This window comes from Penicillium alfredii, assembly GCF_028826965.1.
Source record: "Penicillium alfredii strain IBT 34128 chromosome Unknown utg000005l_segment0_segment0, whole genome shotgun sequence".
Lineage (NCBI taxonomy): Eukaryota > Fungi > Ascomycota > Eurotiomycetes > Eurotiales > Aspergillaceae > Penicillium > Penicillium alfredii.
The window spans coordinates 1460768-1486463 of record NW_026622702.1 but is presented as its reverse complement, the minus strand read 5'-3'; the positions used below and the strand labels follow the sequence as shown (position 1 = coordinate 1486463).

The 25696-nt window shown below is 40.3% G+C and overlaps 6 protein-coding genes across 6 annotated transcripts; 4 read left to right on the top strand and 2 right to left on the bottom strand.

Moving 5' to 3' along the window:
- Positions 1-413: 413 nt before the first annotated feature.
- NUU61_003974 (porphobilinogen deaminase) lies at positions 414-1505 on the top strand (the record flags this gene model as incomplete). Its single annotated transcript, XM_056654556.1, has 2 exons — positions 414-678; positions 754-1505. 2 exons carry the CDS (start codon positions 414-416, stop codon positions 1503-1505), a joined length of 1017 nt encoding a protein of 338 aa, XP_056512583.1.
- A 304-nt stretch (positions 1506-1809) lies between these two features.
- Positions 1810-2921, bottom strand: NUU61_003973 (IGBP1/TAP42 family protein; the record flags this gene model as incomplete). Its single annotated transcript, XM_056654555.1, has 2 exons — positions 1810-2310; positions 2373-2921. The coding sequence occupies 2 exons, from the start codon at positions 2919-2921 to the stop codon at positions 1810-1812; spliced, it is 1050 nt and encodes a 349-aa protein (XP_056512582.1).
- A 9127-nt stretch (positions 2922-12048) lies between these two features.
- On the top strand, positions 12049-13102 carry NUU61_003972 (kinase domain containing protein; the record flags this gene model as incomplete). Its single annotated transcript, XM_056654554.1, has 2 exons — positions 12049-12186; positions 12242-13102. The coding sequence occupies 2 exons, from the start codon at positions 12049-12051 to the stop codon at positions 13100-13102; spliced, it is 999 nt and encodes a 332-aa protein (XP_056512581.1).
- Positions 13103-14270: 1168 nt separating this feature from the next.
- Positions 14271-15296, top strand: NUU61_003971 (uncharacterized protein; the record flags this gene model as incomplete). Its single annotated transcript, XM_056654553.1, has 4 exons — positions 14271-14719; positions 14776-14834; positions 14887-15005; positions 15054-15296. The coding sequence occupies 4 exons, from the start codon at positions 14271-14273 to the stop codon at positions 15294-15296; spliced, it is 870 nt and encodes a 289-aa protein (XP_056512580.1).
- Positions 15297-17967: 2671 nt separating this feature from the next.
- NUU61_003970 (uncharacterized protein) lies at positions 17968-19013 on the bottom strand (the record flags this gene model as incomplete). The annotated part of the gene is made up of 4 exons (XM_056654552.1): positions 17968-17988; positions 18218-18490; positions 18535-18772; positions 18832-19013. The coding sequence occupies 4 exons, from the start codon at positions 19011-19013 to the stop codon at positions 17968-17970; spliced, it is 714 nt and encodes a 237-aa protein (XP_056512579.1).
- An 863-nt stretch (positions 19014-19876) lies between these two features.
- NUU61_003969 (uncharacterized protein) lies at positions 19877-25384 on the top strand (the record flags this gene model as incomplete). Its single annotated transcript, XM_056654551.1, has 16 exons — positions 19877-20148; positions 20208-20404; positions 20461-20564; positions 20619-20884; positions 20939-21046; positions 21118-21793; positions 21848-21906; positions 21958-22027; positions 22085-22153; positions 22209-22397; positions 22458-23528; positions 23597-23997; positions 24077-24590; positions 24642-24827; positions 24890-25042; positions 25094-25384. 16 exons carry the CDS (start codon positions 19877-19879, stop codon positions 25382-25384), a joined length of 4626 nt encoding a protein of 1541 aa, XP_056512578.1.
- Positions 25385-25696: the final 312 nt, after the last annotated feature.

Genomic DNA, 25696 nt, shown 5'->3' with positions numbered 1-25696 from the left:
TCCCGAAGCCGAGGTCCCGCTGCACCGAATAACGTCAGCTGTGCAGATCCCCGATTCCCCAGGATTGGAGGCTCCCCTGCAGAAAGGGTCTTGTTTATGCATATCTACGGCCAGATCTACAACAGAAGAACCCTCCTATAGCCATGAATATCTCTTCTTCGACTCGTGGAGATCTTGGTGGACACACCCCCCCATACGCCCCCAAATACCCGTCTCTCTGGACTGTCCCGTGATCGGTGCTCCACGGAATCCAGCACCGGGGTAACCCCTCGTTTCCTCGGGGCCGTTTCTTCTTTCCCCTCTTTCTCGCCTTGTGTGTGTGTTTCTGTGTTTTGATATTATCGCATACCAACACGTACAAGCTTCAATCAACTATCTTCACTCCCTCTTTTTTTTCTTTTCAATTCCTCGCAATGGCATCGGCCCCCACCGCGCAGAAGACGTTCACAATTGGAACGCGCAGTTCCAAGCTGGCTCTCTTCCAGACTGAACAAGTTCAAGCAGCCCTGAAGAAGGCATGGCCCGAATATGATTTCAAGATCTTCTCCAAGGAGACTGCGGGTGACCTCAATACCACCATTGCCCTTCGAGACTTTACCACCAAGAACCTGTGGACGGAGGAATTGGAGGAATTGATGATCGCCGGACAGGTTGATTTGATTGTCCACTCGCTGAAAGGTTAGACGGCGACTCTTCTTGCACATTTCTTCAAGACCATTGAAAAATTGCTAATTATTGTCCCAATGCCCGCAGATGTCCCCACCCTCCTCCCCTCCTCCTGCGTATTGGGCCCGATGATGCCACGGGAAGATAACCGGGACGTTCTGGTGGTGAAGCAAGGACTGTCCTACAAGAGTCTGGCGGAGATCCCCGCCGGCTCTGTCGTTGGCACGTCGTCCATCCGCCGGACCGCCCAGCTGGCACGAAAATACCCCCAATTGAAGATCCAGGATGTCCGGGGGAATATCGGCACCCGGCTGGCCAAGCTGGATGCCGAGGACAGCCCGTACACCTGCATTATCTTGGCCGCGGCTGGTCTGTTGCGTCTTGAGCTGCAGGACCGCATCACACAATACCTCGACTCCAAGAACAGCGGTATGCTCTACGCCGTTGGCCAGGGCGCGCTTGGAATTGAGATCCGCAAGGAGGATCAGATCTTGCATGAGATGCTCAGCAAGATCGGCCATCAGGACACGACTCTCGCCTGTTTGGCGGAGCGCAGTCTGTTGCGCACCCTCGAAGGTGGCTGCAGTGCTCCGTTGGGTGTCGAGACTGAATGGGTTCGGACTCCAGAGGGCGCGAAGAATTTGCAGATGCGGTCGGTTGTTGTCAGCGTGGATGGCAAGGAATGTGCCCAAGTGACATTGGACGCCGACGTCAGCTCCGCAGCAAGTGCTGAGGCTTTTGGCGTCACTGTGGCCAAGGCCTTGGTGGCTGACGGTGCCGGGGCCATTCTCGAGGCCATCCAGCAGGAGAAGGTGGCCAAGGAGAATGTCTCCGTTTAGACGCCAGACTTGACTATAGATTGAGAGTAGATTCTTACCCCTGTAACTAGGCAGATACCCTGTTGAAACTAAGATCCTTTGTTTGTATGTGTCCATCGGGGTATTTGTTGCCCACGAGCCCGAACCTGGCGAGAATGCTTTAAAATACATATCCATGAACTCCTTCTACCACAGATCTTTTGTTCAAATTCGCCAATGTGGCTTTGACTTGGGTGTATCGCGGCGGCACCGGCTCAGCCTCGATTTAATGTATTTCCTGCTCCCCGAGGATTGGCCTCTGTGAATTCATCCCACGCCCTTGCCTTCATAGTTTCCTCATCAGCCTTGTCCAGGTCATCCTCATCGATTTCCGGTTGAATGCCCGACTGCTCTCCCCCTGAACGAAATTGCCCCGTCTCTTCTCTTCTTCAAGATACTCGTCGATTGTCATTGTCGGAAGATTATGGCTTGGACGAAATACTCCTTGCTGGAGTTGCGAGCGGCGGTCCAGCAGCGTGAATGGCTGCATGGGCTTTCCTTTGTTATTCAGTATTGGACCATTTCTCCCGCCATTCAGCAATTGTGACAGGGATGGGTCTAGGCGATCTGAGTAGTGGGACCCTCCTAAATTACTCCGTTGTCTTGGGTCATCTGCCGGCAGTTGGGTGGGAGGGGCGTTGCGCATGGCCGAAAGCATCGTCAATTCCTGTAGCAGGAGATCGAGCGATTGGAAGGTCTGGTGTGTATAGAGTTGGAGCTCTGCCAGGTAAAGTCGTCGGGTGTCTTCGTCGTCACTTTGCAGCCGAGCCTCATTGCGAGCAAGGTACTTTTCAATCGTGTGTCAGCATATATTAACAAAGTGGTCTTGTGTGGACAGTCGCAGCAAACCTCGAGTTTTTGTTTGAGCTCTTTTTCTTCCCTGAATCGCGTGACCTTGACTTCCCGTCGAGCGGCGGCGTCATTGACGGGGGCCAGAATAAACGATGATGGGCTGGCCATGTATTGCTCCCAGAGCTTCTTATCCCCGCCAGAGAGTAACCCATATTCATCCAAGCGCATCAGAAATTTCTCGTACTGCTCAGCCGCCCGTCGAAGAACAGATTCGCGATCCGAGCCATGAGCCCGCTGCATGAGCTCGGCCAGATGGTATTCCAGCGTCATGTACCTAGCCACGAAAGGATTAGCCACAACAATCACCCCCCATTTCCTCATGCAATGCCCATACGGTAGATCCCCTGTGGAGACATCATCCAGGGACTCGTTCGAGCTGAAAAATGACAGAACGCCAATTTGTCGCTGGCATTCTTGGAACTTGGCGATCGTCGCTTGGACATCGTCCTTGTACGAGTCGGTGTTGGTGTCGCCTCGCGATCCCAGCACATCCTTGTCGTCTTTTGCTGAGGTAAAGAGAGACCTAAGACTCTGGGGTTGTTCCATCTTGGCTTTTGGCTCTCCAAACTGGTGCGGTGGGAAAGAGTTGAGTCTCTGGAAAAGAGCTCGCGAAGGCGGTGTTGTGTCCCCGGCCCCCGCGGCGTATCGATAAGCCGATAAGAGCTTACGCTTATCGGCCGTGCCCTACCTAGGTAGCGGATTTCTCCTCCCACTTCTTGGCCTTCCCTTTCCGTTTTAGGGCTCACCCCTCGCCGCTTTTTGCTTACTGAGTAGAACTGAGCACGCCTCGGAGCCGCCTGATCTGATTAGGGTATTGATAGGGGCACCTCAAGATTTTCGCTATTGATATCTTATTATATTATGTAATACTTATTTTGACTTATATAATCTTTTTTAATCTATTTTCTAATTATATAATCCTCTTATCCTAACTACTAAAAACAGATTACCCTATTTAGTAATAGGGTAACTTTAATATATATACCTAATTTCGCCGTAATTCGAACACTTTAGGGGCGTCTTCCTTTTTTTGATTAGTCTAGCCCTTTTACTCTTATCTAATATCTACGTAGATTACCTTTTTAGAAAAGTAGTAGGCTAAATTCGGGGATTTAGTAGTAGCTACTAGATAATATTAGATAAATCTTTAACCCTAATTCGCTAGAATAGATAAATATCAGCTAATAGGATTATTTCTTTTTTTATAAGTAAATCAGTAATAGACATGGACAGACCTGTCCCATGGGTCAAAGATCTTGACCCATGACCCAAACCCATGACCTATAGGTCGGGTCAATAAAATCCTGACCCGCCCATAGGTTGACCCGTGGGTTAACGGGTTAACCCATTTTTGACCTATTTTAGTATAAATTTCTTAATTAGGATAGATAATTTGCTTATTTTTTTTAATAATACACTATTGTTAAATACTATTTTTGTTCTAATATAACTTATAATTCTAACTCTTTATAAAAAGAATATTATATAGTAATAATATATTTAGAATATATAATATATTAATTTATTAATTTAATACTTTAAGGTAAGAATTATATTTTATAATAGATAGATATAGGTAAAAGAAGATATTAGTTAATTATTTCTTATATTAAACCTAAAAATATATATTTAAAGTCTATAGTAATATTACTACTTTTTATATAAATAAACTATATATATTAGAAATAATAAAATAGATATAAATCTAATATCTAATATTTCTTTATTAATATATAAATATATTATAGTCTTAATTATATAAAAGAATTATTTTAAATATTTTTTCTAGATTTATATAAAATAACAATATTAGCTGATTAGGTTAAAACTTTTTAGGGATAAAAAAATCTTAGGGTATTACTCTTATCTAATTATTTAGGTTAACGGGTTAATCTATAGGTTAACCTATTAATCTATTTCTTACTATCTAATAAACTTCGTATATATTAGTAGAGTCTATTCTAATTAGTTATAAAATTTAGTACTAGGATAGTACTAAATTCTATCTATTAATAAGAAATAAGTATTAGATCTATATATTCCCCTAAATCTACGATAATTTACTTTAGATTATTTTTCTATATCTCAAGTCTCTCGTTATAAAAGGGTTATATAGTCCCTCTTTTACTAGATATAATAAAATATATATCTTTTTATAGTAGTCTTTCTATCTCTATTAGAACTAGGGTTTTAATCTATCTACGTGTTTATTTATAGCCCTAGTTCTAATATACCTACATAAAAAGATTAGCTGGTTAAATTAAAATTTTTAGGGGATAAAAAAATCTTAGGGTATTACTCTTACCTAATTATTTAGGTTAATAGATTAATCTATAGACTAATCTATTAATCTATTTCTTACTATCTAATAAGCTTTATATATATTAGTAGAGTATCTTTTAATTAGTTATAAAATTTAGTACTAGGATAATACTAAATCCTATCTATTAATAAGAAATAAATATTAGACCTATATATTCCCCTAAAACTATAATAATTTATTTTAGATTATTTTTCTATATCTTAAGTCCTTTATTTTGATATACTATTATTATATCTCTTTTATATCTTAGTTATCTATTTTATATCCTCTCTCTCTTATTAAGAGTAAGAGGTTTAAGTTATCTATTTTCTATTCTAATTAACTTCTTAATACCCTTTTAGAACTACTAAAAAACTAATAAACTAAGTAAAGCCTCTCTCCTATTATATTACTAACACTAAAATAATCCGATAATCGGAAAAAGACCTAAATAATTTTTAATAATATAAATAAAGTAGAATTTTTAAACTAGTAGCTTAATATCTAAATTAATAGTTCTTATAATATTATAAAGAAGATAAACTAGAAAAATCTATAATAGACTAATATATAATTATATTTTAATTAAATTATATATTTAGTAATAAAAGATCTAAAGCTCTTATATAAATAATATAGTAAGATTATAGATTATCTAATCTATACTAAAAATAGGATAATAAATCTCTAATATTACTAGAATTAGAGTATATACTAAAAAGGCTAAAATATTACTAAATATTTAATAATCTAATATTTTATAAAATATATAATATATTATATAGCTATTATTTAATTTATAAGCTAATCTTTCTTAGACTAAGAACTCTTTTTAAATAGCCTAATTAGTTATTTAAAAATTATAGAAATAATAGTTAATTATTATAATAATTATTTTATAGCTTCTTTTTTAAATTATTAAATATCCTAAATTCTAAGCCCTTTTTTAAATAATCTAATTATTATTATTTATCCCTAGTTTCTCTTTCTATTAAATTATATAATATTAAATCTAAAGAATAATCTAAGATTAATAAAAAGATTTATTTTAGAAGCTTCTATCTAAGACTAAACTTTTTATTAATCTTAATTATTAGATATTACTATTTTAATAAATATTTATAGCTATCTTTAGCTATTTTATTAATATAGATTAGAATTATTAAGAGGTTTTATTTAGCTTTAAACTTATTTCTAATATATATTTTAGATAGAATCTTAGTATAATCTTTCTCGATATCCTCTAGAAATATTAGATTAAAGACTAAATATTTATAGTAATAATTAATAATATATTAAATAACTCTATCTTTATTTTAAGTATCTAAGATTCTATTTAATTATTAGATATTAACTCTAAGATAATAATTATTTAGGTTCTATATATTATATATATAATTTAGTTAAGTTTAAAGTAACTATTTAGCTAGATAAAAGTAAACCTTTAAAATAAGGTAATTAAGACTATTTAATCTAAGGAATATATTTAATATATCTATCAAAAAGTATAAAAACAAGATATTATAATAACTCTTATAAAAATATATATCTATACTTCTTATATATTAGTTAAAATACTAACCTATTTTATATTTTAGATTAGAAACCTTATAATCTTTATTAATATAAGCCCTTAATATTAGGAGTCTTTTTTTAGTCTTTAGCCTAATTACTCTTAATTAGTTCTAATTTAAGATATCTAAACTAGATAGAATTTAATCTTTTTAATATTTTAATATATAAAATAATTATAATTAGTCTTTAATCGATTTTACTCTAAATATAATTATCTTTATCTTAAAATTAATATAGATAAATAATACTAGATTAATTATCTTTTTAATATTATCTAGTTATTATTCTAATTTATTATAGTCCTTTTAAAAATAAAGGATATTACTATTTATACTATTTTTATTATCTATAATAAGCTATTTAATTATTTTAAGAGATTAATTAGATAGCTTAGTAAAAAGAAGATTAGATAGAAATAATAGATATATTAAGTCCTTAAATTAGCTAAAAATAAACTCTAAAAATATTACTCTATAATAGATAATAAAGAGCTTAGTAATATCTATATAATTAATACTATCTTAGTCTTTTAGTATAAAGTTAAATTTTTTAAACTAAAGACTAGGACTATCTTTAGATAGATTATAATATCTAATATTAACGAAATCTTAAAGATTAGCTTCTAAATTATTAAATTAGTAATATTCTAAGTTTTTAATTACTATCTAAAATAAAATAGTCTTATTAAATTAATAAATTTAATATATTTTTAATAGTTAATTCTTCTATCTTAAACTCTTAATCTAAGATAATATAATATATTAAAAAAGGTAAATTTCTATATATATCTTTATTAAAACTAAGGTTCTAAATAATTACTTAAAACCCTAGTTCTAATCTATTAAGTTTCTATCTTTCTATTTTTATTAGAACTAGGGTTTTAAGGCCTATCTTAGAACCCTAGTTTTAATAAAGATATTAGTTCTAATCTATCTAAATATTATACTAATTATTATAATCTACCTTTTATCTAGATATTATCTTAATCCTATTCTATTAGTTCTAGAAGGATTATTAATATAAGTTTCTTATATTTATAAGCCTTACCTATAATCTTCTTTTAATCCTAGTTATTAATATTAGTATTAAGTAATTATTTAATTCTATATATAATATTTATTACTATTAATAAGAAATATTAAATATATCTATTATATAAGATCTAATAATACTTATATATATTATTAAATTTAAAGTTAAGAAAAAATAGCTTATATTTATTTAAGAGCTTTAGGAATAGAATAAATTAGAAATTATATAAAAAAAAAGAGACTTAAAAGATTTATAAAGAGATTATATTAATTAGTAATAATAAAAAAAAGAATACTATAGATCTAATAATTATAGTTAATATATCTTATTAATTATAGTAAGAAAAGTTAAAAAATAATTATAAAGATAATTATAGCCTCCCGCGGATTTCTAGTAGGGTTTATAAATATCCACGAGTATTTAATAATTATAAGCTTTAAAATTAAAATCGATTAATATTTAAAATAATATTCTCTAGAATTATTTTTTAAGAATTATTCTCCTAATTACTATAAAAAATTATTTAACTAAAATAAATATAATACCTAAAAATATAGCTAAAAATAATATAATTTATAAAAGTTATATAGTTAATAAAGTATCTATCTAAATAGGTTAAATAGGTTAACCTATTAACCCGTAGGACGGATTAAAAAAATCTTGACCTATCTATGGGTCAAGAGGTCTGACCCACGACCTGTCCATAGGCTGACCCATAGGTCAACCTATATGGGTTGTCCGCGGGTCTATCCAGGTCTAGAACTACCCTTACTAGGGTCTTACGTAAATATTGTTTTAATAAAGTAAAAGATAATAACTAGTAATAGATTTAGGAGGTATTTTTCTTTAATCTAGGTAGTCACGAGCACTAGATAATTTTGTGTTATATATATACATAAGCTAAATACTTCTAAAGCGTTTACTATCTTAAAATAGATCTTATATTTAAGATAGTCTAAGGTAAACATAATTACTTTATAATTTCTGGGTAGAATATAAAGGCGAATAGTATATTTTTACTATATTATACTTATATATTAAGTATATACTAATAGTATACTAGGGATTAACGTATATATCTATATCTAGATAAACAAAGAGACTCGTGAAGTATATAAAATCATGTTCGAGAAGCTTTTCTATATACTTTATAATACTAGAAGATAGGAAGTTAGATAGGCTTATCTCTATAGCGTTAGACTAAAAGATAAAGGGATTCGTATAGTTATAGTTGATATATATAAGAAGTAGGCTCTAGGTAAGATATATACTAAATATATATTTATTAGATTTCTAATCTAATATAAAAATATAGGCTTTAGGGATTACCTCTATAGGCTTAATAGGCGCTAGGAATAGAATAAATATCTATACTATATACTTATTTTCTATCGAACCTATATAAAATATATATAGCGTAAAAAGTTTCTAGATTATAAAACTACTCTAGTTATTAATATAATCCTAAATACGCTATTAAAAGAGGAGGTAATTACCTTAATAGATTAAGTTATTAAAAACTGGCCTAAGACTAGATATTAGTTTAAAAATAAAAAGGTAGACTAGATCCTTACTAGGCTTACTTCTAAATAATCTAAAATCCTAATTAATTAGTAGAATAATACGCCTTATTATATAGGGATTAGTAAGAGTAGTTACTATCGTGATAATAAAGTAGTTAGGCGTAAATAGGCTTTACTTATGGCTATTATTAGGTATAATTATTATTTATATATATAGAACGTATATTAACCCTATTTTTTATATAGAACTAAACAATATATAGATAAGGAAATAGAGAAAACCCGAATAGCTTATAATAAAGGCCTTCTAACGTCCTAGCGAAACTAAAGTCGGGTCGAGGAAATTACAAAACAAGATTAATAACGAGATAAGGTTATATACTCCTCCTAAATCTCCTATATTAATATTAATTCTATATTAATTAGATCGTAGGTATAGAAAATCAATAGATCGTTATATAAGAAAACCTTATTAGCTATAGAACTTAGCTAATCTATATAATATCTTTAAGCCTACTATATAGTCTCTACCGATATAGGATTAATCTAATCTAGTATCTATCTTAGATACTAGGATTTTTGACCTAAGCTTAATATATATTAGCTCTATTAGTAGAGTAAGTTTAGTAGTAAGTAAATCGACCCTAGGATCTAGTCTAGGTCTACCACGGTAGACTAGATCCTATATACCTCGATAATAATCCTAAATACTATAATACTAATAGAGAGATATTAATCCTAGAGATTATTAGGCTACTAAAGAGGCTAAATTACAAGATAAGATTAAAAAATTAGAGTAAATATAAAGGGTAAAAAAGATATAAAAGCGGCGCGATAAGCTTCTTTAAAATATATATAGTAATTAAATTCAAGTTTTAATATACCCTTAGTATATATTCTAAATATTAGAGGTATATATTAAACTTATAACTAATTTATTTATTCTATTAAAAAAAATAAATATAAAAGAATCAGAATTACCCCTATCCAAGAACTAAATAGATATTATAAAAAAGTCATTACTACGTCTAAAACGATCTCTATATCTAAATAACACTACTATTATTACTACTACTACTACTACTAATACTATAAGTTACTTATATACCAGATATCTATTATATCTATATAGGCGTAGAGAAAGAGATAGGCCTAATATTAGGAGTAGAAGAAGGAGAAGGGCCGCGCTATATCTAGTAAACATATATTTAATATAATTTAAAGGTATCTATACTAGATATCGACTATAGGAACCAGAGGTAGGAGAAGTAGGATAATAATAGAATCAAGTTCCCTATATCGTAGCAAAGGCTTGATTAGAGGCCCTATTATATATAGGGTAAGTATATATTAATAATATATCAAACTAAGTCTAAGGATACGTACGTAATTCGCTCTAAGGTATCATAGTACTAGCCAATATCGCTTAAGGGAGGACCACGACCGGGTTCGTTCAAAAAGTTAGTATTACGTTAACCTCTAGTTAGAACCTAACGCTTAATAGTATTCTGGCCCGGAGTATATTCAAACTAGGTCTTACAGCGATAGTCGGTAGGGATAGCTATATTTAGTATTAATATATATCTATCATAGATTAAAAATAAATATACTTACGCTAGGGTATTCGTTATATAGGTATCGACGATATATAGGCTAGTCGTCGAAATAGATACTATATATCTAGTCGCTGTTAATTATAATATAATAACTATAGAAGGTTAATATATATTCTAAGTATACTAAAGATATATAATATATATATAAGAGTATTTTCCTTATTAAGCTAAACACGAAGGTTTAACGGAATAAATAGAAAGTTCACGAATATAGCCTCTATATACTAAATAGTGATCTTAGTCGGAGGACGGCATCTAGCTATCTAAGTAACCGTTATAGTAGCAGCGAATTCCTAGTAAGGACTATCCTAATTCAGGTTAGGGTTTAGGATAGGGCCTATATCTATTAGCTATATATATAAATAATAAATAAAAAACGCGATAAATATACTCACTATACGCGTATCTAACCCTAAGTATTGGGTTAAGGGTATTTATAACCTCACGATTATCAAAGTACGCACAATTTAGATATAAGGCTTAATTAGATATATTAATAGTTTAATATATACTAAACATATATTAAAATAATAGAAATAATAGAAATAAGGATAAGAGAGGGATAGAAAAAGGATAAGAAAAAAAAGAAAGAAAGAGAAGTTTATTATAGTAATAGATAGTGGTTATTTATATACTCACTTTCTTTATTTATATATTTTTAGTAACTATCATAATAACTATCTATCCACGCGTTAATTCTAGACAAAAATAAAAGTAAATATATATTTATAATACGTTTAATATATAAAGATAATATTTTAAATATATTTAAACTAAAATTATAGCGAAAATAAAGCCCAAAAATTTATTAATATAGGATATTTAGGTATATATAGAAGATAAAGTTAAACCCCCTAAAAAAGGGCTAGTATAGTCACCTGATTTTCGTATATAAAGGTATATTAATTTTATAATAGCTAAACGAGGTACGCTAAAATAAACGAACCTCGGTTAGCTAAAATATTGAGTGAGATGCGCTAATAGAATATAGTAGTTCCGGTCTTAGCGAACCTCGCTCAGCTTTTAGCGTACCTCGCTCAGCTGGAACCCGCTCAACTTTATATTATTATCACCTTACTATATTATCTTCACAGTACTTCTATAGTCCGTCATTCGGACCTCGTTTTATATTTTCGTTTACCCTCCTTATTTTCTTTGTTTGTACCGTTTCTAGGTTTTGTATATAATTTGGAACATAGATTTTTTATATATATTCAATAAAAAATTACTATAAATATCATAAATATAGAGATATAAGGTTATATAGAGTTGATCCGTGGATAATAAAAGCATTATTAGTAAGAATTTTAATTTTAGCATAAAATATTTTGGGGCCCAGTTGACTTAGCGAACTAAGGAAAGTCGGCGTAATATTCCACCGATTTTTGGGGCCCGCTCAGTAATTTTTGGGGCCCCCTCAGCTGGGTGCCCCCCCTCTCTCAAAGGCTGGCAATTTATCGAGAATGATGACTAATACAAAATGACGGCAACTTGGATGTTCCACCTCCGAAGGCCTGAATTCCCGAAGAACATGGCAGAAAATCACGTGATGGATCACTCTTTAATGTGAGAATTGCAACGCGCTCTTTGTCATTGCAGGACCACCAACAACCGCCGCGTTTTAAATGGCTCTTACGCTCTTATCGCAGACACTGCGGCGATTCCTGTCAGTATGTTATATTCTCAAGGACTGGACAGAGATTGCGTTTATTTCTCCTTTGTTACGCCTGATCCACGGGCCCACTTCTCATGATATTGAAGCGGTATAAATCGAGCGTCCCTTTCCATCGCAAGAGCTCCCTGACCAAGCTGCAATAGGGACCACAATACGATTATGAAGCAAATGAAAATGAACACGGAAAGGTCGAAACCATTAGCAGAGATGCTCAAGGACAATTTATCTCTGGTGGGTTAACTGGGATTGTGGAACTCCTTGGTGATGGTACCGTCCTCAAATCGCCATTTCCTGGCGCGGAAATAGAAGACCATGTCCTGGACATTGCCAAAGAAGCCAGTATCTATCATCGCGTTGGCCCACATGAAAGGCTGGTACAGATATTTGGTCACTCCAGGGATGGCCTTATTCTTGAGTACATGAAAAACGGTGATCTCAAAACATATCTTCAAGCTCAAAGCTCAATTCCGATGAGCCTGAAGTTGAAGTGGGCATACCAAACTGCGCAAGCCGTCTCTCTCCTGCATATTAACGGCATAATCCACTGCGACATCAAACCGCGAAATTTCCTCTTGGATACGAATCTCAATATCAAAATTATTGATTTTTCTGGCTCTTCGCTAGACGGATCTAAACCGGCCTCTGGTGAGGGAACTCGATTCTATCTCCCACGCCACTGGAGAGACCCACCTACTGTGGCTACGGATCTCTTTGCGCTCGGGTCGACTCTTTACGAGGTTTTTCACGGAACCAGTCCCTACGAGGAGATCCCTAGTGATCAAGTGGAAGTACTTTTCAAGCAAAAGGAGTTCCCTAATGTTTCTGCTATTCCATGCGGTCAGATCATCAAGCAGTGTTGGTTGTCCCAAGTCGACTCAGCCGAACATGTGCAGGCTTTCATCCGAGATATAGTTCGCAGCAAACTCAACGACGACTGTATCCCTCATCTCGATGGTTTGGACATTGCTCGGGGTATGTTGATTGACCAAGTGGGGTATCCTTAGGATTGGGACAATCGAGGCCGGTTTGTCTTGCTTGGAGGCATCGATTGAAAGTTCTGGTCGTCATGTTGCATGATGTTGGACAGCCGCGATAATGCTTCGTGGACACAAGATATTCGCACATCCTAGAAGCTGTCAACTATTTGTGTTTTGCTCCTTTTTGGTTGGATACAAACCTTGATTGTACTTTTTCGTTGCTAGATAGAAGGACGATAAAGGATGAAGCTGATGTCTATGCAGATATTGGGGCCACGGCTGTTGAGGTAACTGTCATTTATACTAAAGCCCCTGCCATCTGGGAAGGTGTCCAAAAGCGGGGTATTACTGCCTGGTAAGACGCCAACGATATGCCAGCAAATTTTTCCCCTGGGTTGCCCCGGTGGGAGGGGAGGGAGCCGGGGTTGGTATATACATCACGTTGCATATGGCACAGTCACCCCGCGTGCAAGGCTGGGACTCTGCATGCGCACAGTCTTGGGTTTATTACTTGATATAGTAATGACCAGTATCGGTGTTAGTGACAAATTAGGGTAATAATCACCGATTGGAGAAATTACCTATTTTGTATACTCCCGCTGCATGACAGAAAATTGTCTACGCAGAGGTGGGACCGGGGGATAGAACTTCCGTTCCGAAACAACCATCACTGGAATAAAATCACATGACATAATAGCTATTCCTGATTTGGAAGTAAGCACAAAAATCTTACCTTACTGAGCATAATTACAGCTTCAGTGGCAATATCTGAATTAGGTATGAACCACAACTTTGTGGTTGTTCTTGTACCAAGTACCAATGAGTACTAAGGCAAATCCGTGTAGGATATTCGTGAGAGACCTATATAGCCAGGTCTAGCCATTCTAAACAAAATATTATTGGCGAGTAACAGTGGGAAGTTGTTTTGCTTCATGCACATTGCTGTATGCACTAATTTGCAAGGGTAGGAAGATAAGGGATAGACGACTAGGGTCAAAGATATATAAGACGGAGACATTCCTCGACTATGCTTCTGTTCATCACTTTCTTTCCAATCTCTTGGAACAGCATATTCCTCAGTATTTGGGTCTGCTGATGCAACCCCTTTTCTCCATTGTACAAACTATTTCTATCTGTTGGGTCAAACAACATGGCACCCGCTCAGAATTGCCCAAATATACCTTCCGAGCACAACATGGCATCGAATAAGAGTTTGTTCTGTCATGAAGGCTTCACACCCCCGAATAGTCCAACATGGGTGACAGCCGCGTCTCAGGCTGTTGTGAAAGATCTGAAGCATTTCTTTGGTGTGTTTCTTGAGAGATTGCTACTGGATTTCACCAATGAAGAACTTCCAAACACTCCTGTCACCCAGGATCAGTCCGCACCAGGTCTGGACATGGTTCCACTGAAGCGGTTGCTGGAACACGCATCAGCCAAACTCTCCATGGAAACTGAGCCACATCAGTCTTGCTCTCCCAGCAATGAGGAGGCGGATGGACTTAATCTCGAAAGTCCGATCTGTACAACGCCGGGTCATTTCGAGAGGTTTGAGAAATGGGCATCCAAATCCCAATACAAAACAGTTTTGGAAACGTATGGGCCACTGCCTCCCTTCCGGTTTCGCTTCAGAGATTTTCTGACGTGGGTATAGCTGGGACAAAGAAGCAGGTAAATACAAGATCACTGAATCGGCGGAGGCCAGCGGTGATCCAGACAAACTTTGCTGAATATGCATTCGTTGTCCGCGAACGTTTGGGTACGTAACGTCTTGCTTGGCGGACCGAGAGCATGCTAATGATATAAATTAGAACGAAATGCCGAGGAAGTGACGCCGAACATAGACATTAAGTCAGAAGGCTTGCGCGACATCCTGCGCGTGGTGCTGCACGATATCAAAGCCATTAGCCTAATGGAGGACAAGCCATCGGTAATTGAGACAGTATTATCTCCAAGAAGATCGCTGACGTGGGTCTAGATCGAGCAAAATATCCTTTTCCATTTCCTCCCAGAGCTCGACAAATATGCTGAAAATATGAACAACCCAGACGGTGAATTCCCACTTGAGCACCCCCTCTTGCTCATCCACCACCTCAAGCAAGCAAATTCAGCTACTTCGCAGCGTCTCTCGGCAATGCTACAGCACGGTCACATTACAGTGAAAGTCGAAAACAGATTCCCCCTTGGACACACGCGCTTTGTTTCTCGGCCCGTATCGTAAACCACCCTAATCTTAAATTGGCTAAGCTGTAAATCGTCCTTTGCGAAGAATAGATTCCTTTTCTTTCCAGGACGCATGTGTGCCATATAGTACCGTATATTACACGAAACACATATACACCCCGCCACGGCCCCTCCACACCCATCGACCGCTGCCTCAGAGTCAGATTTTGGCTTTTGAGTTGACGCAGCTTTTGTGTCTCCTTTGTATTGAGCCTCTGGCGCAGCTTGTGATCTGGATGGTGCGGCTGTGATCTTGCCTTCGCTCTAATCAGGCGTCCACGAGATCTGGTGACAGGGGCTTCATCGAAATGAGGCAGGTTTTCACCACCGACTTCTATCTGGTTATGGATGGGATACTCGTATTCATGTTCCGCAGGAACAGTTTCATCGCTGGCTGACGTGGACGTGGGACAATCTTCTCGCAAAACTTTCTGCTGCTCGTTCGCTTCGCTGGTGATAAAGCATGTAGGGGAGTATTCCGCCTGTGTCGTGCCACTGAGTGATACTGATTTAGTCTCAACCTCACTTGGACAGAGGATGAGTGAATTCAGCTGGCTGGCAACGTGATCACAAGGTCGGCGTGCACCCTCTGCGTGGAGATCAGAAGGGTCGAGAGTCCGAGGATCGTTGATCTCAAGACCAATATTGGGTTGAACGGAAAGGCTTTGAACGGGAGATTGTGAACCTGTCGCATCACCGAATGGTTTGATTTTGATCTCTTGCTTATCCAGAGAGATTTTAAGGGGGTTCGGCTGCATAGAGATTTGATCATAAGGCTGACGTCCTTGCTCTTTGTCAATCTCAGAAGGCTCGAGGATTCTTGGGTCAATCACTTCCAGTCCGGGGGTTGTTGGCCGAGAGCTGAGCGGAGAACTTGCTGCGGATAAGCAAGACACAACTGAGCTGCTTTTGCTGCCTTCACTGGAGCTGCCACGGAGACTCGAACAGTAATATTGATCTGGATGTTCTGCAACGAACGAATGCAATGTGGGGACGGGCAAAAATATTTTGTCTGACAGTTGGTGCTCATGTTCGTGACGCGGGGCCGGATAACGGTAAAAGCGGGGTTTCTTAGGGCACTCCCCTGGCTCTGTTTGCAGTTCCGCCTTGCAGACACGCTTCCTCTTCCTCGGAGGCTTTGGATTTAGCCATATAGCTTTGTTTAACCCATGTATGTCGTGCAAATGATGTCGAAGGCCATGATCGTTCTCAAAAGTTTGGGTGCAGCCGCAAATAGGCTTTGTTGTGGGCCACTGTATCTCAGGTAAATGCTCTTCTTCAATGTGCCGCTTTAGATTATCAGTTCGCAGCCAATACTATAACCGATCTTCGGGGAGAAGGTCCGTTTTTGGTACGCAAAAGGGGCAGTAGCCGGGTCGAATGACCGTGTGGCGGTATATGATCACTTCGCAGTGTTGGGTTCTCCAGGACTAGAGATATGATATACAATGATCTCGCTATTGACCTGACGGAAACCATTTCATACACTCGTAACAAAAGCGTATCTCTGATTCCGAAACTTGAAGGCCAAGTGCCATCTCACGCCGAACGTATTCATGAATGTGGGCACTTCTTTCGGATTTTTTTAGGCTTACAAAGTTAGTATATAGTGTCATCATTATGCGACTAGAAAGCTCACCTTGCAATCTCTTTTTGACAACTTCTCGCGGGGCAGAGACCGTGAATAGGGTTTTCACTTGGAAGGTAAACCACGCCGAAGTCACAGGAACATTGAGTTTTTAGATCTTGCACAAAAAGAAGCATCTCGTCAAAAGAAAGCTCTTTGGTACAAGACATCAACGTTGCGATTCGGGAAATCTCGGGCATCACCAAGGCTTGAGCTTGTGTGGAAACGTCATTACTAACAACTATCGGCTCTTCTTTTCCCCTATTAAGGATTTTTTGGTCTCGTCTTTCCTGGACCCAGCGGGTCTGATATTCTTTTAGTTCAACAAGGCGATATCGAACCAAGACCTTTCTATAGTCTATTCTCTCAGCCTTTATAAGCTCCTTGTCGTGGTTCTAGGATTCAAGATACTCGATCCGGCTTCTGATCTCCACTAGTTCTGGCTTCTCTAGAATACTCTCTTCAATTTACGTAGGTAGTTCGCCTAGCAATCCAGGTTCATAGAACCGGTCAAACCCTTAGAAGTACTCGATATGATCCGATTACTCCTTCTCGTCCAGCACAGCTAAGACTGTATCAATCGACGAACAGTGTAATAAATAGTCCTTTGGATATGTTCCTGGTCCTTTATGTCCATAGATTTGCGAGACCAACACAGATCTATATTTTTTTTCTGTACTAGGTATTAGCGAATTAGCTCTGCAGGCTACAATTCTCCAAAAGCTCACCTTCAATTTTTTTTCCAAGATACTTTCGAATCTTATGAACTTTTAGTCTCTCGGTATATCCAGCAGCAGCAAGTATTTAACGCAGGTATTCTCTAAACGCGTCCTTGGTAAAGGGAATATCTTGAGGTCCATTAGCTATGATATTTCTGAGGATAGGCTTTTCCAGATATTCGTCTTTCCAGCGTAACGGAATCGGCCCGTTTGAAAGGTTATACTAGGCTAGGTCCTCCACGGTGTTTATGCCAAAAAGGGCACCATACTCAAGCGCAAGGGCCAGAAGAATATACCTAGCTGCGAATTATGGTCTCTTGGTATCACGGATCCCAATGCCAAATCTGAAACAATCGGAAAATCAGCTCTCAATTCTAGTCTGCATAGTTTAGGTGAGTTCGAGAAAAGTAATCTTACACCGTGTAATTTAGGTCCCGATTATTTTTGAGCCACACTTGATTGACTCTCTATTCTACCTTCCAAGGTACTGTGGAGGATAGGAACAAAACTAGATCGATGTGCTATGACAAGAATTAATCACAAATATTAACTATATTACTGAAGTGTCCTTACCTTGTATCGAAGACCTCTTTGTATTTTATCTTCATGGGAAGGTATAAAAGCTCCAATTCTCGCTCTAGTGAAGAGATATAGTTGAAGAGCCAGCAAGATGATGACTTTGAGCAATCCCGGTATAAAGCGGTGATGATCGGTCTGCCACAGAGATGAGACTGTTCTGATGAAATCCTTCCTAGTAAAGCTTTTGTTTAGAGAATTGATTTTCTTAATGGTTCCTTCTGCTGTCAATGACCTTTGGATCCACTGCTTTGTGTTTAGCGCTAACTCCTGCTCTGGAATGAGAAATTTTGTTAGGGGGGATCCAGACTCACGTTGAATATTTCTTTCCGATCCTCCAGCCCAACGCTAATTTGCATTTCCTCTTCGAGGCCACTAAAAAAACGCTCTGCACACGACAAAACTGACTTCACCACTGGTCGCCCATTTTTACTTAGTCGTCCTCGGGTGGAATGAATGTACCAACGGAGAAACTCCTTGATGAGCTGATGATCTGGAACCTTGGAACCCGGACCATTGTCATAGCCTCGTATCCCGTTTTGTTCAAGGAAGCTAGAAGCAGGTCAGTTTTCCCTTGGGGTTGTTCGCATCACAGTTGAGTAGGACCTTACTCCTTCCAAAGTTCGGCATATTGCCGGTACATCCTCTTGGTCTTAGGTATCCTCTTGTCCTTATCTCGAATGGCATCTTCATTTGCATGCGCTCCGAAAACATAACCGCTTTGCTCCAAATGTTTGCGGCGTTTCTCTTTGGCGACCTTGTCTTGTTGAGCAAAGAATATTCTCCTACCCATGACTGAGCGAATACCCAAGGAAATGCTAAGAAAGAATTGAGAGACGAAGCAATGAAGGCGAGGGTGAAGGCAAGCTGTGTGGATGGTCCGGAAGTGGAATACAGCTCCAATTTATATCTGAACTTTTACACATGGACAACTCTGGAGAAGTAACCAAAACGAAATTTTCTTTTGCGCCACCGCATGATGAAACCTATGGTTTCCGTTATTGCGTCACTCCGTTCCAACGCGTTCTTGTGGGGCGGGGGAAATGTAGGAGGAAGCGCTTCAAGAAATTGAGGGCATGATTGAAATTGAGGGCATGATTAGGGCCATCAATAAGTAGCTCACAAAATAAACGGCACGGTGGGGCCAGGTGCTTCTTTGGGTTTAGACTGAGTGCGGACTGGGTGCTCAATAAATGCCTCTGAGTAATCAGTGAGCACCCAATGAGCGCTCACTGAGTGCTCATTGGGGATCAGTGATCTGTCATGTGATGCCACTGAGCGAGCTCACTGAGCCGGAGCCCGGACTGAAAATTACTCAGTGAGCATGAGCCTGAGCGCCCTCATGAAAGCGGTGGCAGCTAAGATAGGAAAGCCCCACCCGGGAGGAGAAATCCCCTATATAGAGGTACCTATGTAGATCGAGAGCATCGAATCCATATATTCGCCATTGCTTGCATTCAAGGGGTCAATTCGAAAATCTGAGATGACCAGTGAATTTGAAGAATTTTATAGGCAGCTTATAAGGTCCCAGACAAACGGACTAAACGAGAACTCGTTTGGATGGCTGCGTTACGCTGACATTTTGTTTACCCCGGTGCCTGTCCTTCTATCCTTCTTCACCCACCTCTCTTTTCAACTCAAACCCAGATCGCCCCTATGTTACATTACGTTCAAATTCTCTGGGGCCTTGTTATGGCTTTCTTCTTAATCATGAGGAAAGCCGTGCAGGAGCCCGCCCAAAAGCAGCTTGCGGCAGGTGATGGGCCGCCCCCGACCAAATCGCCGCCGAACATCATGGCCCCAAAAGGTGAAGCCGAAGTCACCGCAGCCAGTGTATCAGAGGATTCAGATGAGGATGATCAAGAGATATCACCTCATCTGGAGGTTACCCAGCGCCACCGACTCCAGAATGCTCAATTTGAAGCCCTGTGAGTCCGCACGTGATCTCATACTTCTTGTACAATACTGACTTGTCACTGGTTCACAGGCTCACAAAACATGCCACAACTGAACCTAGCCAGACGGCGGGAGCCCCTCTACCCACAGTCCCTGATTCTGAACTTTCAACAGCTCGTCTGATTGCTAAGAAGGACATTGGGGCAGGTGCTTTGGACCCCCGTGAGTACCAGATCGAGTTGTTTGAGAGGGCAAAAGCCCGCAACACAATCGCGGTACTTGATACAGGTATATTGAGCATCTAATGGCCATGGGTGCAAGTGATGGAACTTACTGGATACTAGGCTCGGGGAAAACCTTGATAGCAGTGCTTCTGCTGAAGCATGTCATCAAGACGGAGCTGGTGGACCGAGCAAATGGCAAGGCTCACCGAGTTTCCTTTTTCTTGGTATATATATGTTACCTCAATCTGAGGCCTACAGATACTAACCAGTATATCCAGGTGGACAGCGTCACCCTCGTGTTCCAGCAGGCGGCAGTCTTGCGCAACAATATCGACCAAAATGTCGCCCACTTCTTCGGCGCCATGGGGACTGACCTCTGGGATAAGCAGACCTGGGACGAGCACCTCAGCAAGAACATGGTGATTGTGTGCACAGCAGAGATCCTGAACCAGTGTTTATTGAATGCATTCGTGCGGATGGATCAGATCAATCTGTTGATCTTCGATGAGGCCCACCACACCAAGAAGGACCATCCCTATGCATGGTCAGTGATATTCAGTTTCAACGTGAGCCTGGGATGAAACTAATAATCTTCCAGCATTGTTCGAGAATCGTACCTGTGGACACAACAGTCAAAACGGCCGAGGATCTTTGGGATGACAGCCTCCCCAATTGATGCCAAGAGAGATATCGTGGAGGCGGCAACGTGAGTTTCGAGATATCCCAGGATTCGATGGGTTTTTATTGTTATTTGTGTTATTTGCTGACACAAAATAGGCAACTAGAAAGGCACCTGGACAGTCAGATTGCAACAACATCGAAGCTAGACGCCTTGCGACAGATTGTGAGGAAACCAACCGAGGAAACATGGATCTACAAGAAACTCAGCCATCCCTCGCCAACAGCACTATATGATAGCCTTTTGGCCAAATTTGGGGACATCAGAGCCCTTGAGCCTGTCTTTCGATTTTCTTTGTATGCCAGCTCGGAACTCGGAAAATGGTGTGCAGACCAAGTCTGGGTTTACGCGTTGAGCGATGATGTACTCCCCAAACTCGAGGGTGCCATGTGCAAAGAATCCAATTGTCGTCTTCAAGCCGCCAACGCCTCTGCCAACGAAATCACTCGGATCAAAGAGGCCGGGGAGGAGATCAAGGCTCATGTTTTCAACGATCCTCTTGCCCCAGGTCAGTTGAGTCCAAGGGTGGAAGTTCTCCTTGAGAACTTGAGAAAGCACTTTGGTGGCTCAAAGGAAACCAAATGCATTGTTTTTGCCGAGCGGCGCAATACGGCAAAGCTTCTGCAGAAGTTGTGCGAGACTCTGCGAGTTCCCGGTCTTCGCCCAGGCGTGCTCGTCGGGGTTAAAAACCACGATGCCATGGGATCAAACATTTCACTCCGTCACCAATTCCTTTCCCTGGTCAAGTTTCGCCAGGGTGAAATCAATTGCCTGGTAAGATATTTTGTAACTGTTAACTAGTCTGCAGGGGTGGCTAATTGGAAGCAGTTTGCAACATCGGTCGCCGAAGAAGGCCTCGACATCCCTAATTGCAATCTCGTAGTGAGGTGAGCAGTCTGATTCACTTAATTACTGGCCATCTTTACTGATTAAGCAAGGTTCAATCTTTGCGACACGCTCATTCAATACGTGCAGAGTCGAGGACGTGCAAGACATGTCGACTCCGTAGTCAGCATCTCTCCCCGTGGACAATAATTCCATTGATAGCTAATGTGCCACTTGCAGTACGCGAGCATGGTCGAATTTGGCAACGAGGACCATCAAGCACGATTGCAGGATGTTTGGCGAGATGAGGTATGTATCATCTGAAGATCGTCATTGCTGGGGTCAATTAACTGAAGATTGCTAGAACCTCATGCAAAAGTTCTGCAAGGCCCTACCTGAAGATCGGCTGCTCCACGGCAACGATGAGGACCTCGACGCAAGTCTTCGGAAGGGAGAGGGAGAAGGAGCCAGGATCTACACGATCCCATCTAGCGGAGCAAAGTTGACCTATCGTCATGCGGTTGATGTCCTCCACCGCTATGCTCATTCACTCGTAGGTGTTAACTGGAGTACTGAATTGGTTGATTATAAGCTAACCAATGCTGACTTGCAGCGATACGAAAACGATGTCTCGGCTCAAGTCAGCTACTTCGTCATCGCGGCGGGCGACAAATTCACCTACGAGATCATTCTACCGGAAAAGTCGCCTATCCGAGGCGTGATCGGAGGTCCAGCATCGAGGAAATGCGTCGCGAAACAGTCTGCTGCATTTGACGCTTGTCTTTTGCTTCGAAAGAACGGATTGTTGGACGAGCATTTTAGATCCATTTACCACAAAAGGCTGCCTGCAATGCGCAATGCCAAGCTGGCAATTACATCCAAGAAGTCGAATCAATACAAAATGCGATGCAAGCCATCAATCTGGGCTCGAGGGCAAGGCGTTATCCCATCTCTGCTTTACGTGACAATCATCACTTTTGCCCCAGCAGAACCTCTCCCACGAGAGCATGGGAAGATAGCACTGCTGACCCGAGAAAGACTTCCAGAATTCCCAACATTCCCAGTCTATCTGGAAAGGGACATCGAGACTGACATCGAGACCATGTGCATCGACAAGGAATTGCCAGTAGCAGTTCGGGAATTGGACAGCTTGACAACATTCACGGTTTCTGTTCTCAACCATGTGTTCCACAAGACTTATGAGCGGGAGCCCGAGAAGTTTCCCTATTGGATTGCCCCAGTTCGGGAAGATGTCGAGGCCGCCAAATCGTCTAGTCCAGACAGCATGATTGACTGGGACTCGCTGCACCGTGTCCATCAAAACCCTGAACAAAAATGGTCTGCGGATATGAATCCACAGTCTCTACTCAGTCGGTTCATGTATGACGACTGGTCTGGGAAATACCGCTATTTCCCGGTTGCCATCGACTACAATCTGCGTGCCTCAGACCCTCCTCCATCTGATGTAGCGCCTCGCAAGAACATGCAGGACATCTTGAATTATACCTTGAGTCTTTCCAAAAATTCCCGGGAAAAGTTCTTGGAACGGTACGAAAAGGATCAGCCGGTCTTGCGGGCAGAGCAGATTTGTCTTCGAAGGAACTTCCTCGACAAGGCGGTTGATGAAGAACACTCAAAGCACGCGAAATGTGTCATCTGCCCTCAGCCCCTGACGCTCTCGTCTGTCAGTCATATCCCAATATTGGCACTCTTTTCTTCTTTTAGTTTACGAATTGCTGACTCCCGAATTAGATCCCTCTGCCGACAGTCGCATCGTGCTTGGCCTTTCCGGCCATCATCAGCAGATTGGAGTCGTATTTGATCATTTTAGAAGGCTGCGAGCTTTTGGGTCTTGATATCAAGCCTGAATATGCACTGGAGGCCTTCACCAAAGACACCGACAGTTCCGAAGAACACAGATCCTTGCAAATTCACGTCCAGCGAGGCATGGGGAAGAACTACGAGCGCTTTGAATTCTTAGGCGACAGCTTCCTGAAGATGGCCACATCGATCGCCCTTTTCTCCCAAAGGCCTAATGATGACGAGTATGACTTTCACGTCAGTCGGATGTGTCTCATCTGCAACAAGAACTTGTTCAATGCTGCGACTAAGCTGGGTGTATATGAATACATTCGCAGTCGCGGCTTCTCGCGGTATGTTCCCTCTTACTCTAGCCCTAACTCAAAGGTGGTGGTAAACTCGAGTAATGGCCCAACTAACATGGCATTATAGAAACACATGGTTTCCTCCGGGACTTCAGCTCCTCCGTGGCCGAAATCCTGCAAGATACTTCATTAGTGAGAGCAAGCACGCCCTTGCCGAAAAGACTATTGCCGATGTCTGTGAGGCATTGATCGGAGCATCCATCTTTTCAACCGGCAGTGGGCACCGTTTCGATATGGCTGTCAAGGCAGTCACTATTTTTGTGGACCATGAAGACCATACTGCAACCTCGTGGAAGGACTACCGCTCAGCCTATTCACTTCCGCAATACCAGACCGAAGCGGCCGATGGCGCCGAAGCAGACCTCGCACAGAAAATCTTTGAAAAATTGGGTTATCGCTTCCGGTATCCCCGTCTCCTGCGATCTGCTTTCACTCACCCTTCTTATCCTGCGGCATGGGCCAAGGTACCCTGCTATCAACGACTGGAGTTCTTGGGGGATGCGCTGCTGGAAATGGTGTGCGTTGAAGATTTGTTTCACCGGTTCCCCGACAAAGATCCCCAGTGGCTCACTGAACACAAGGTAAGTGGGTTAGTGATAATGATATATCGACTACTCATTGACGAAAATCAGATGGCAATGGTGTCCAACAAGTTCCTTGGAGCACTGGCTGTGAAGTTAGGATTCCATACACACTTACAGCATTTCAGCAACCCCATCCAGTCACAGATCACCCACTGTGCTGAAGATATACAACTCGCCGAGGCCGAAAGCGACGGGGCAATGGACTATTGGCTTGCCACCAAGGACTCCCCAAAGGTAATTCCATGGCAATAATGATGTGAACAGCTCGAACCAAGCTAACGGGACCCTGGTTATAGTGTCTTCCTGACATGCTTGAGGCCTATCTTGCCGCCATCTTTGTGGACTCGGACTTTGATTTCACGGTGATCCAGGCTTTCTTCGACGCACACATCAAGCCGTACTTCCACGACATGTCAATTTACGATACGTTTGCCAACCGGCATCCGACAGTAAGGTGTTTTCTCTCTGGTTCGCCACGCAGACACTGATCAGGTCTATAGACATATCTCCACTCGCGGCTGACCAATCTCTACGGATGCACCAACTTCTGTGTCAAGTCCGGCGAGATACCGACGGCAGACGGAGAGCCTGTTAGCGTTCTCGCCGCTGTGATGGTGCACGGTGAGTCCATTGCCCAGGCCGTGGCATCGTCTAGTCGATATGCCAAAGTCAAGGCCAGTGAGAAGGCGTTGTGGGTCATTGACGGGCTGCTGCGGTTGGAGTTCCGCGCAAAATACCATTGTGACTGCAAGGAGACGGAAGAGGATCTGGAGATTGGGACGGCGGTTTGAGAGCCATGGATGGGGGTGGAAAGAGCCGGGGAGAAGCAATGTCAGGGTCAGGCACATATCACGTGAATCATGAATACTCTAGCCCGATTGGGCACTAGCGCGTATCCCCTGAAGTAGGAAACTCCCGCGCCGCGTATCTTTTTGTTTTATCTGTCAACCTGCGATATCGATTTAAGGGCCCGGGCTTGACTGTTTTTCTCCTTTCTCTTTCCAAGGCTGTTCCTTTAATTAATCTACACTCCCCCACGCCCACCCTTCAGCTCTTGCCTGCCTTGTGCCCGCCTTCTACATAGCTTGATTGTGGCCCGACGC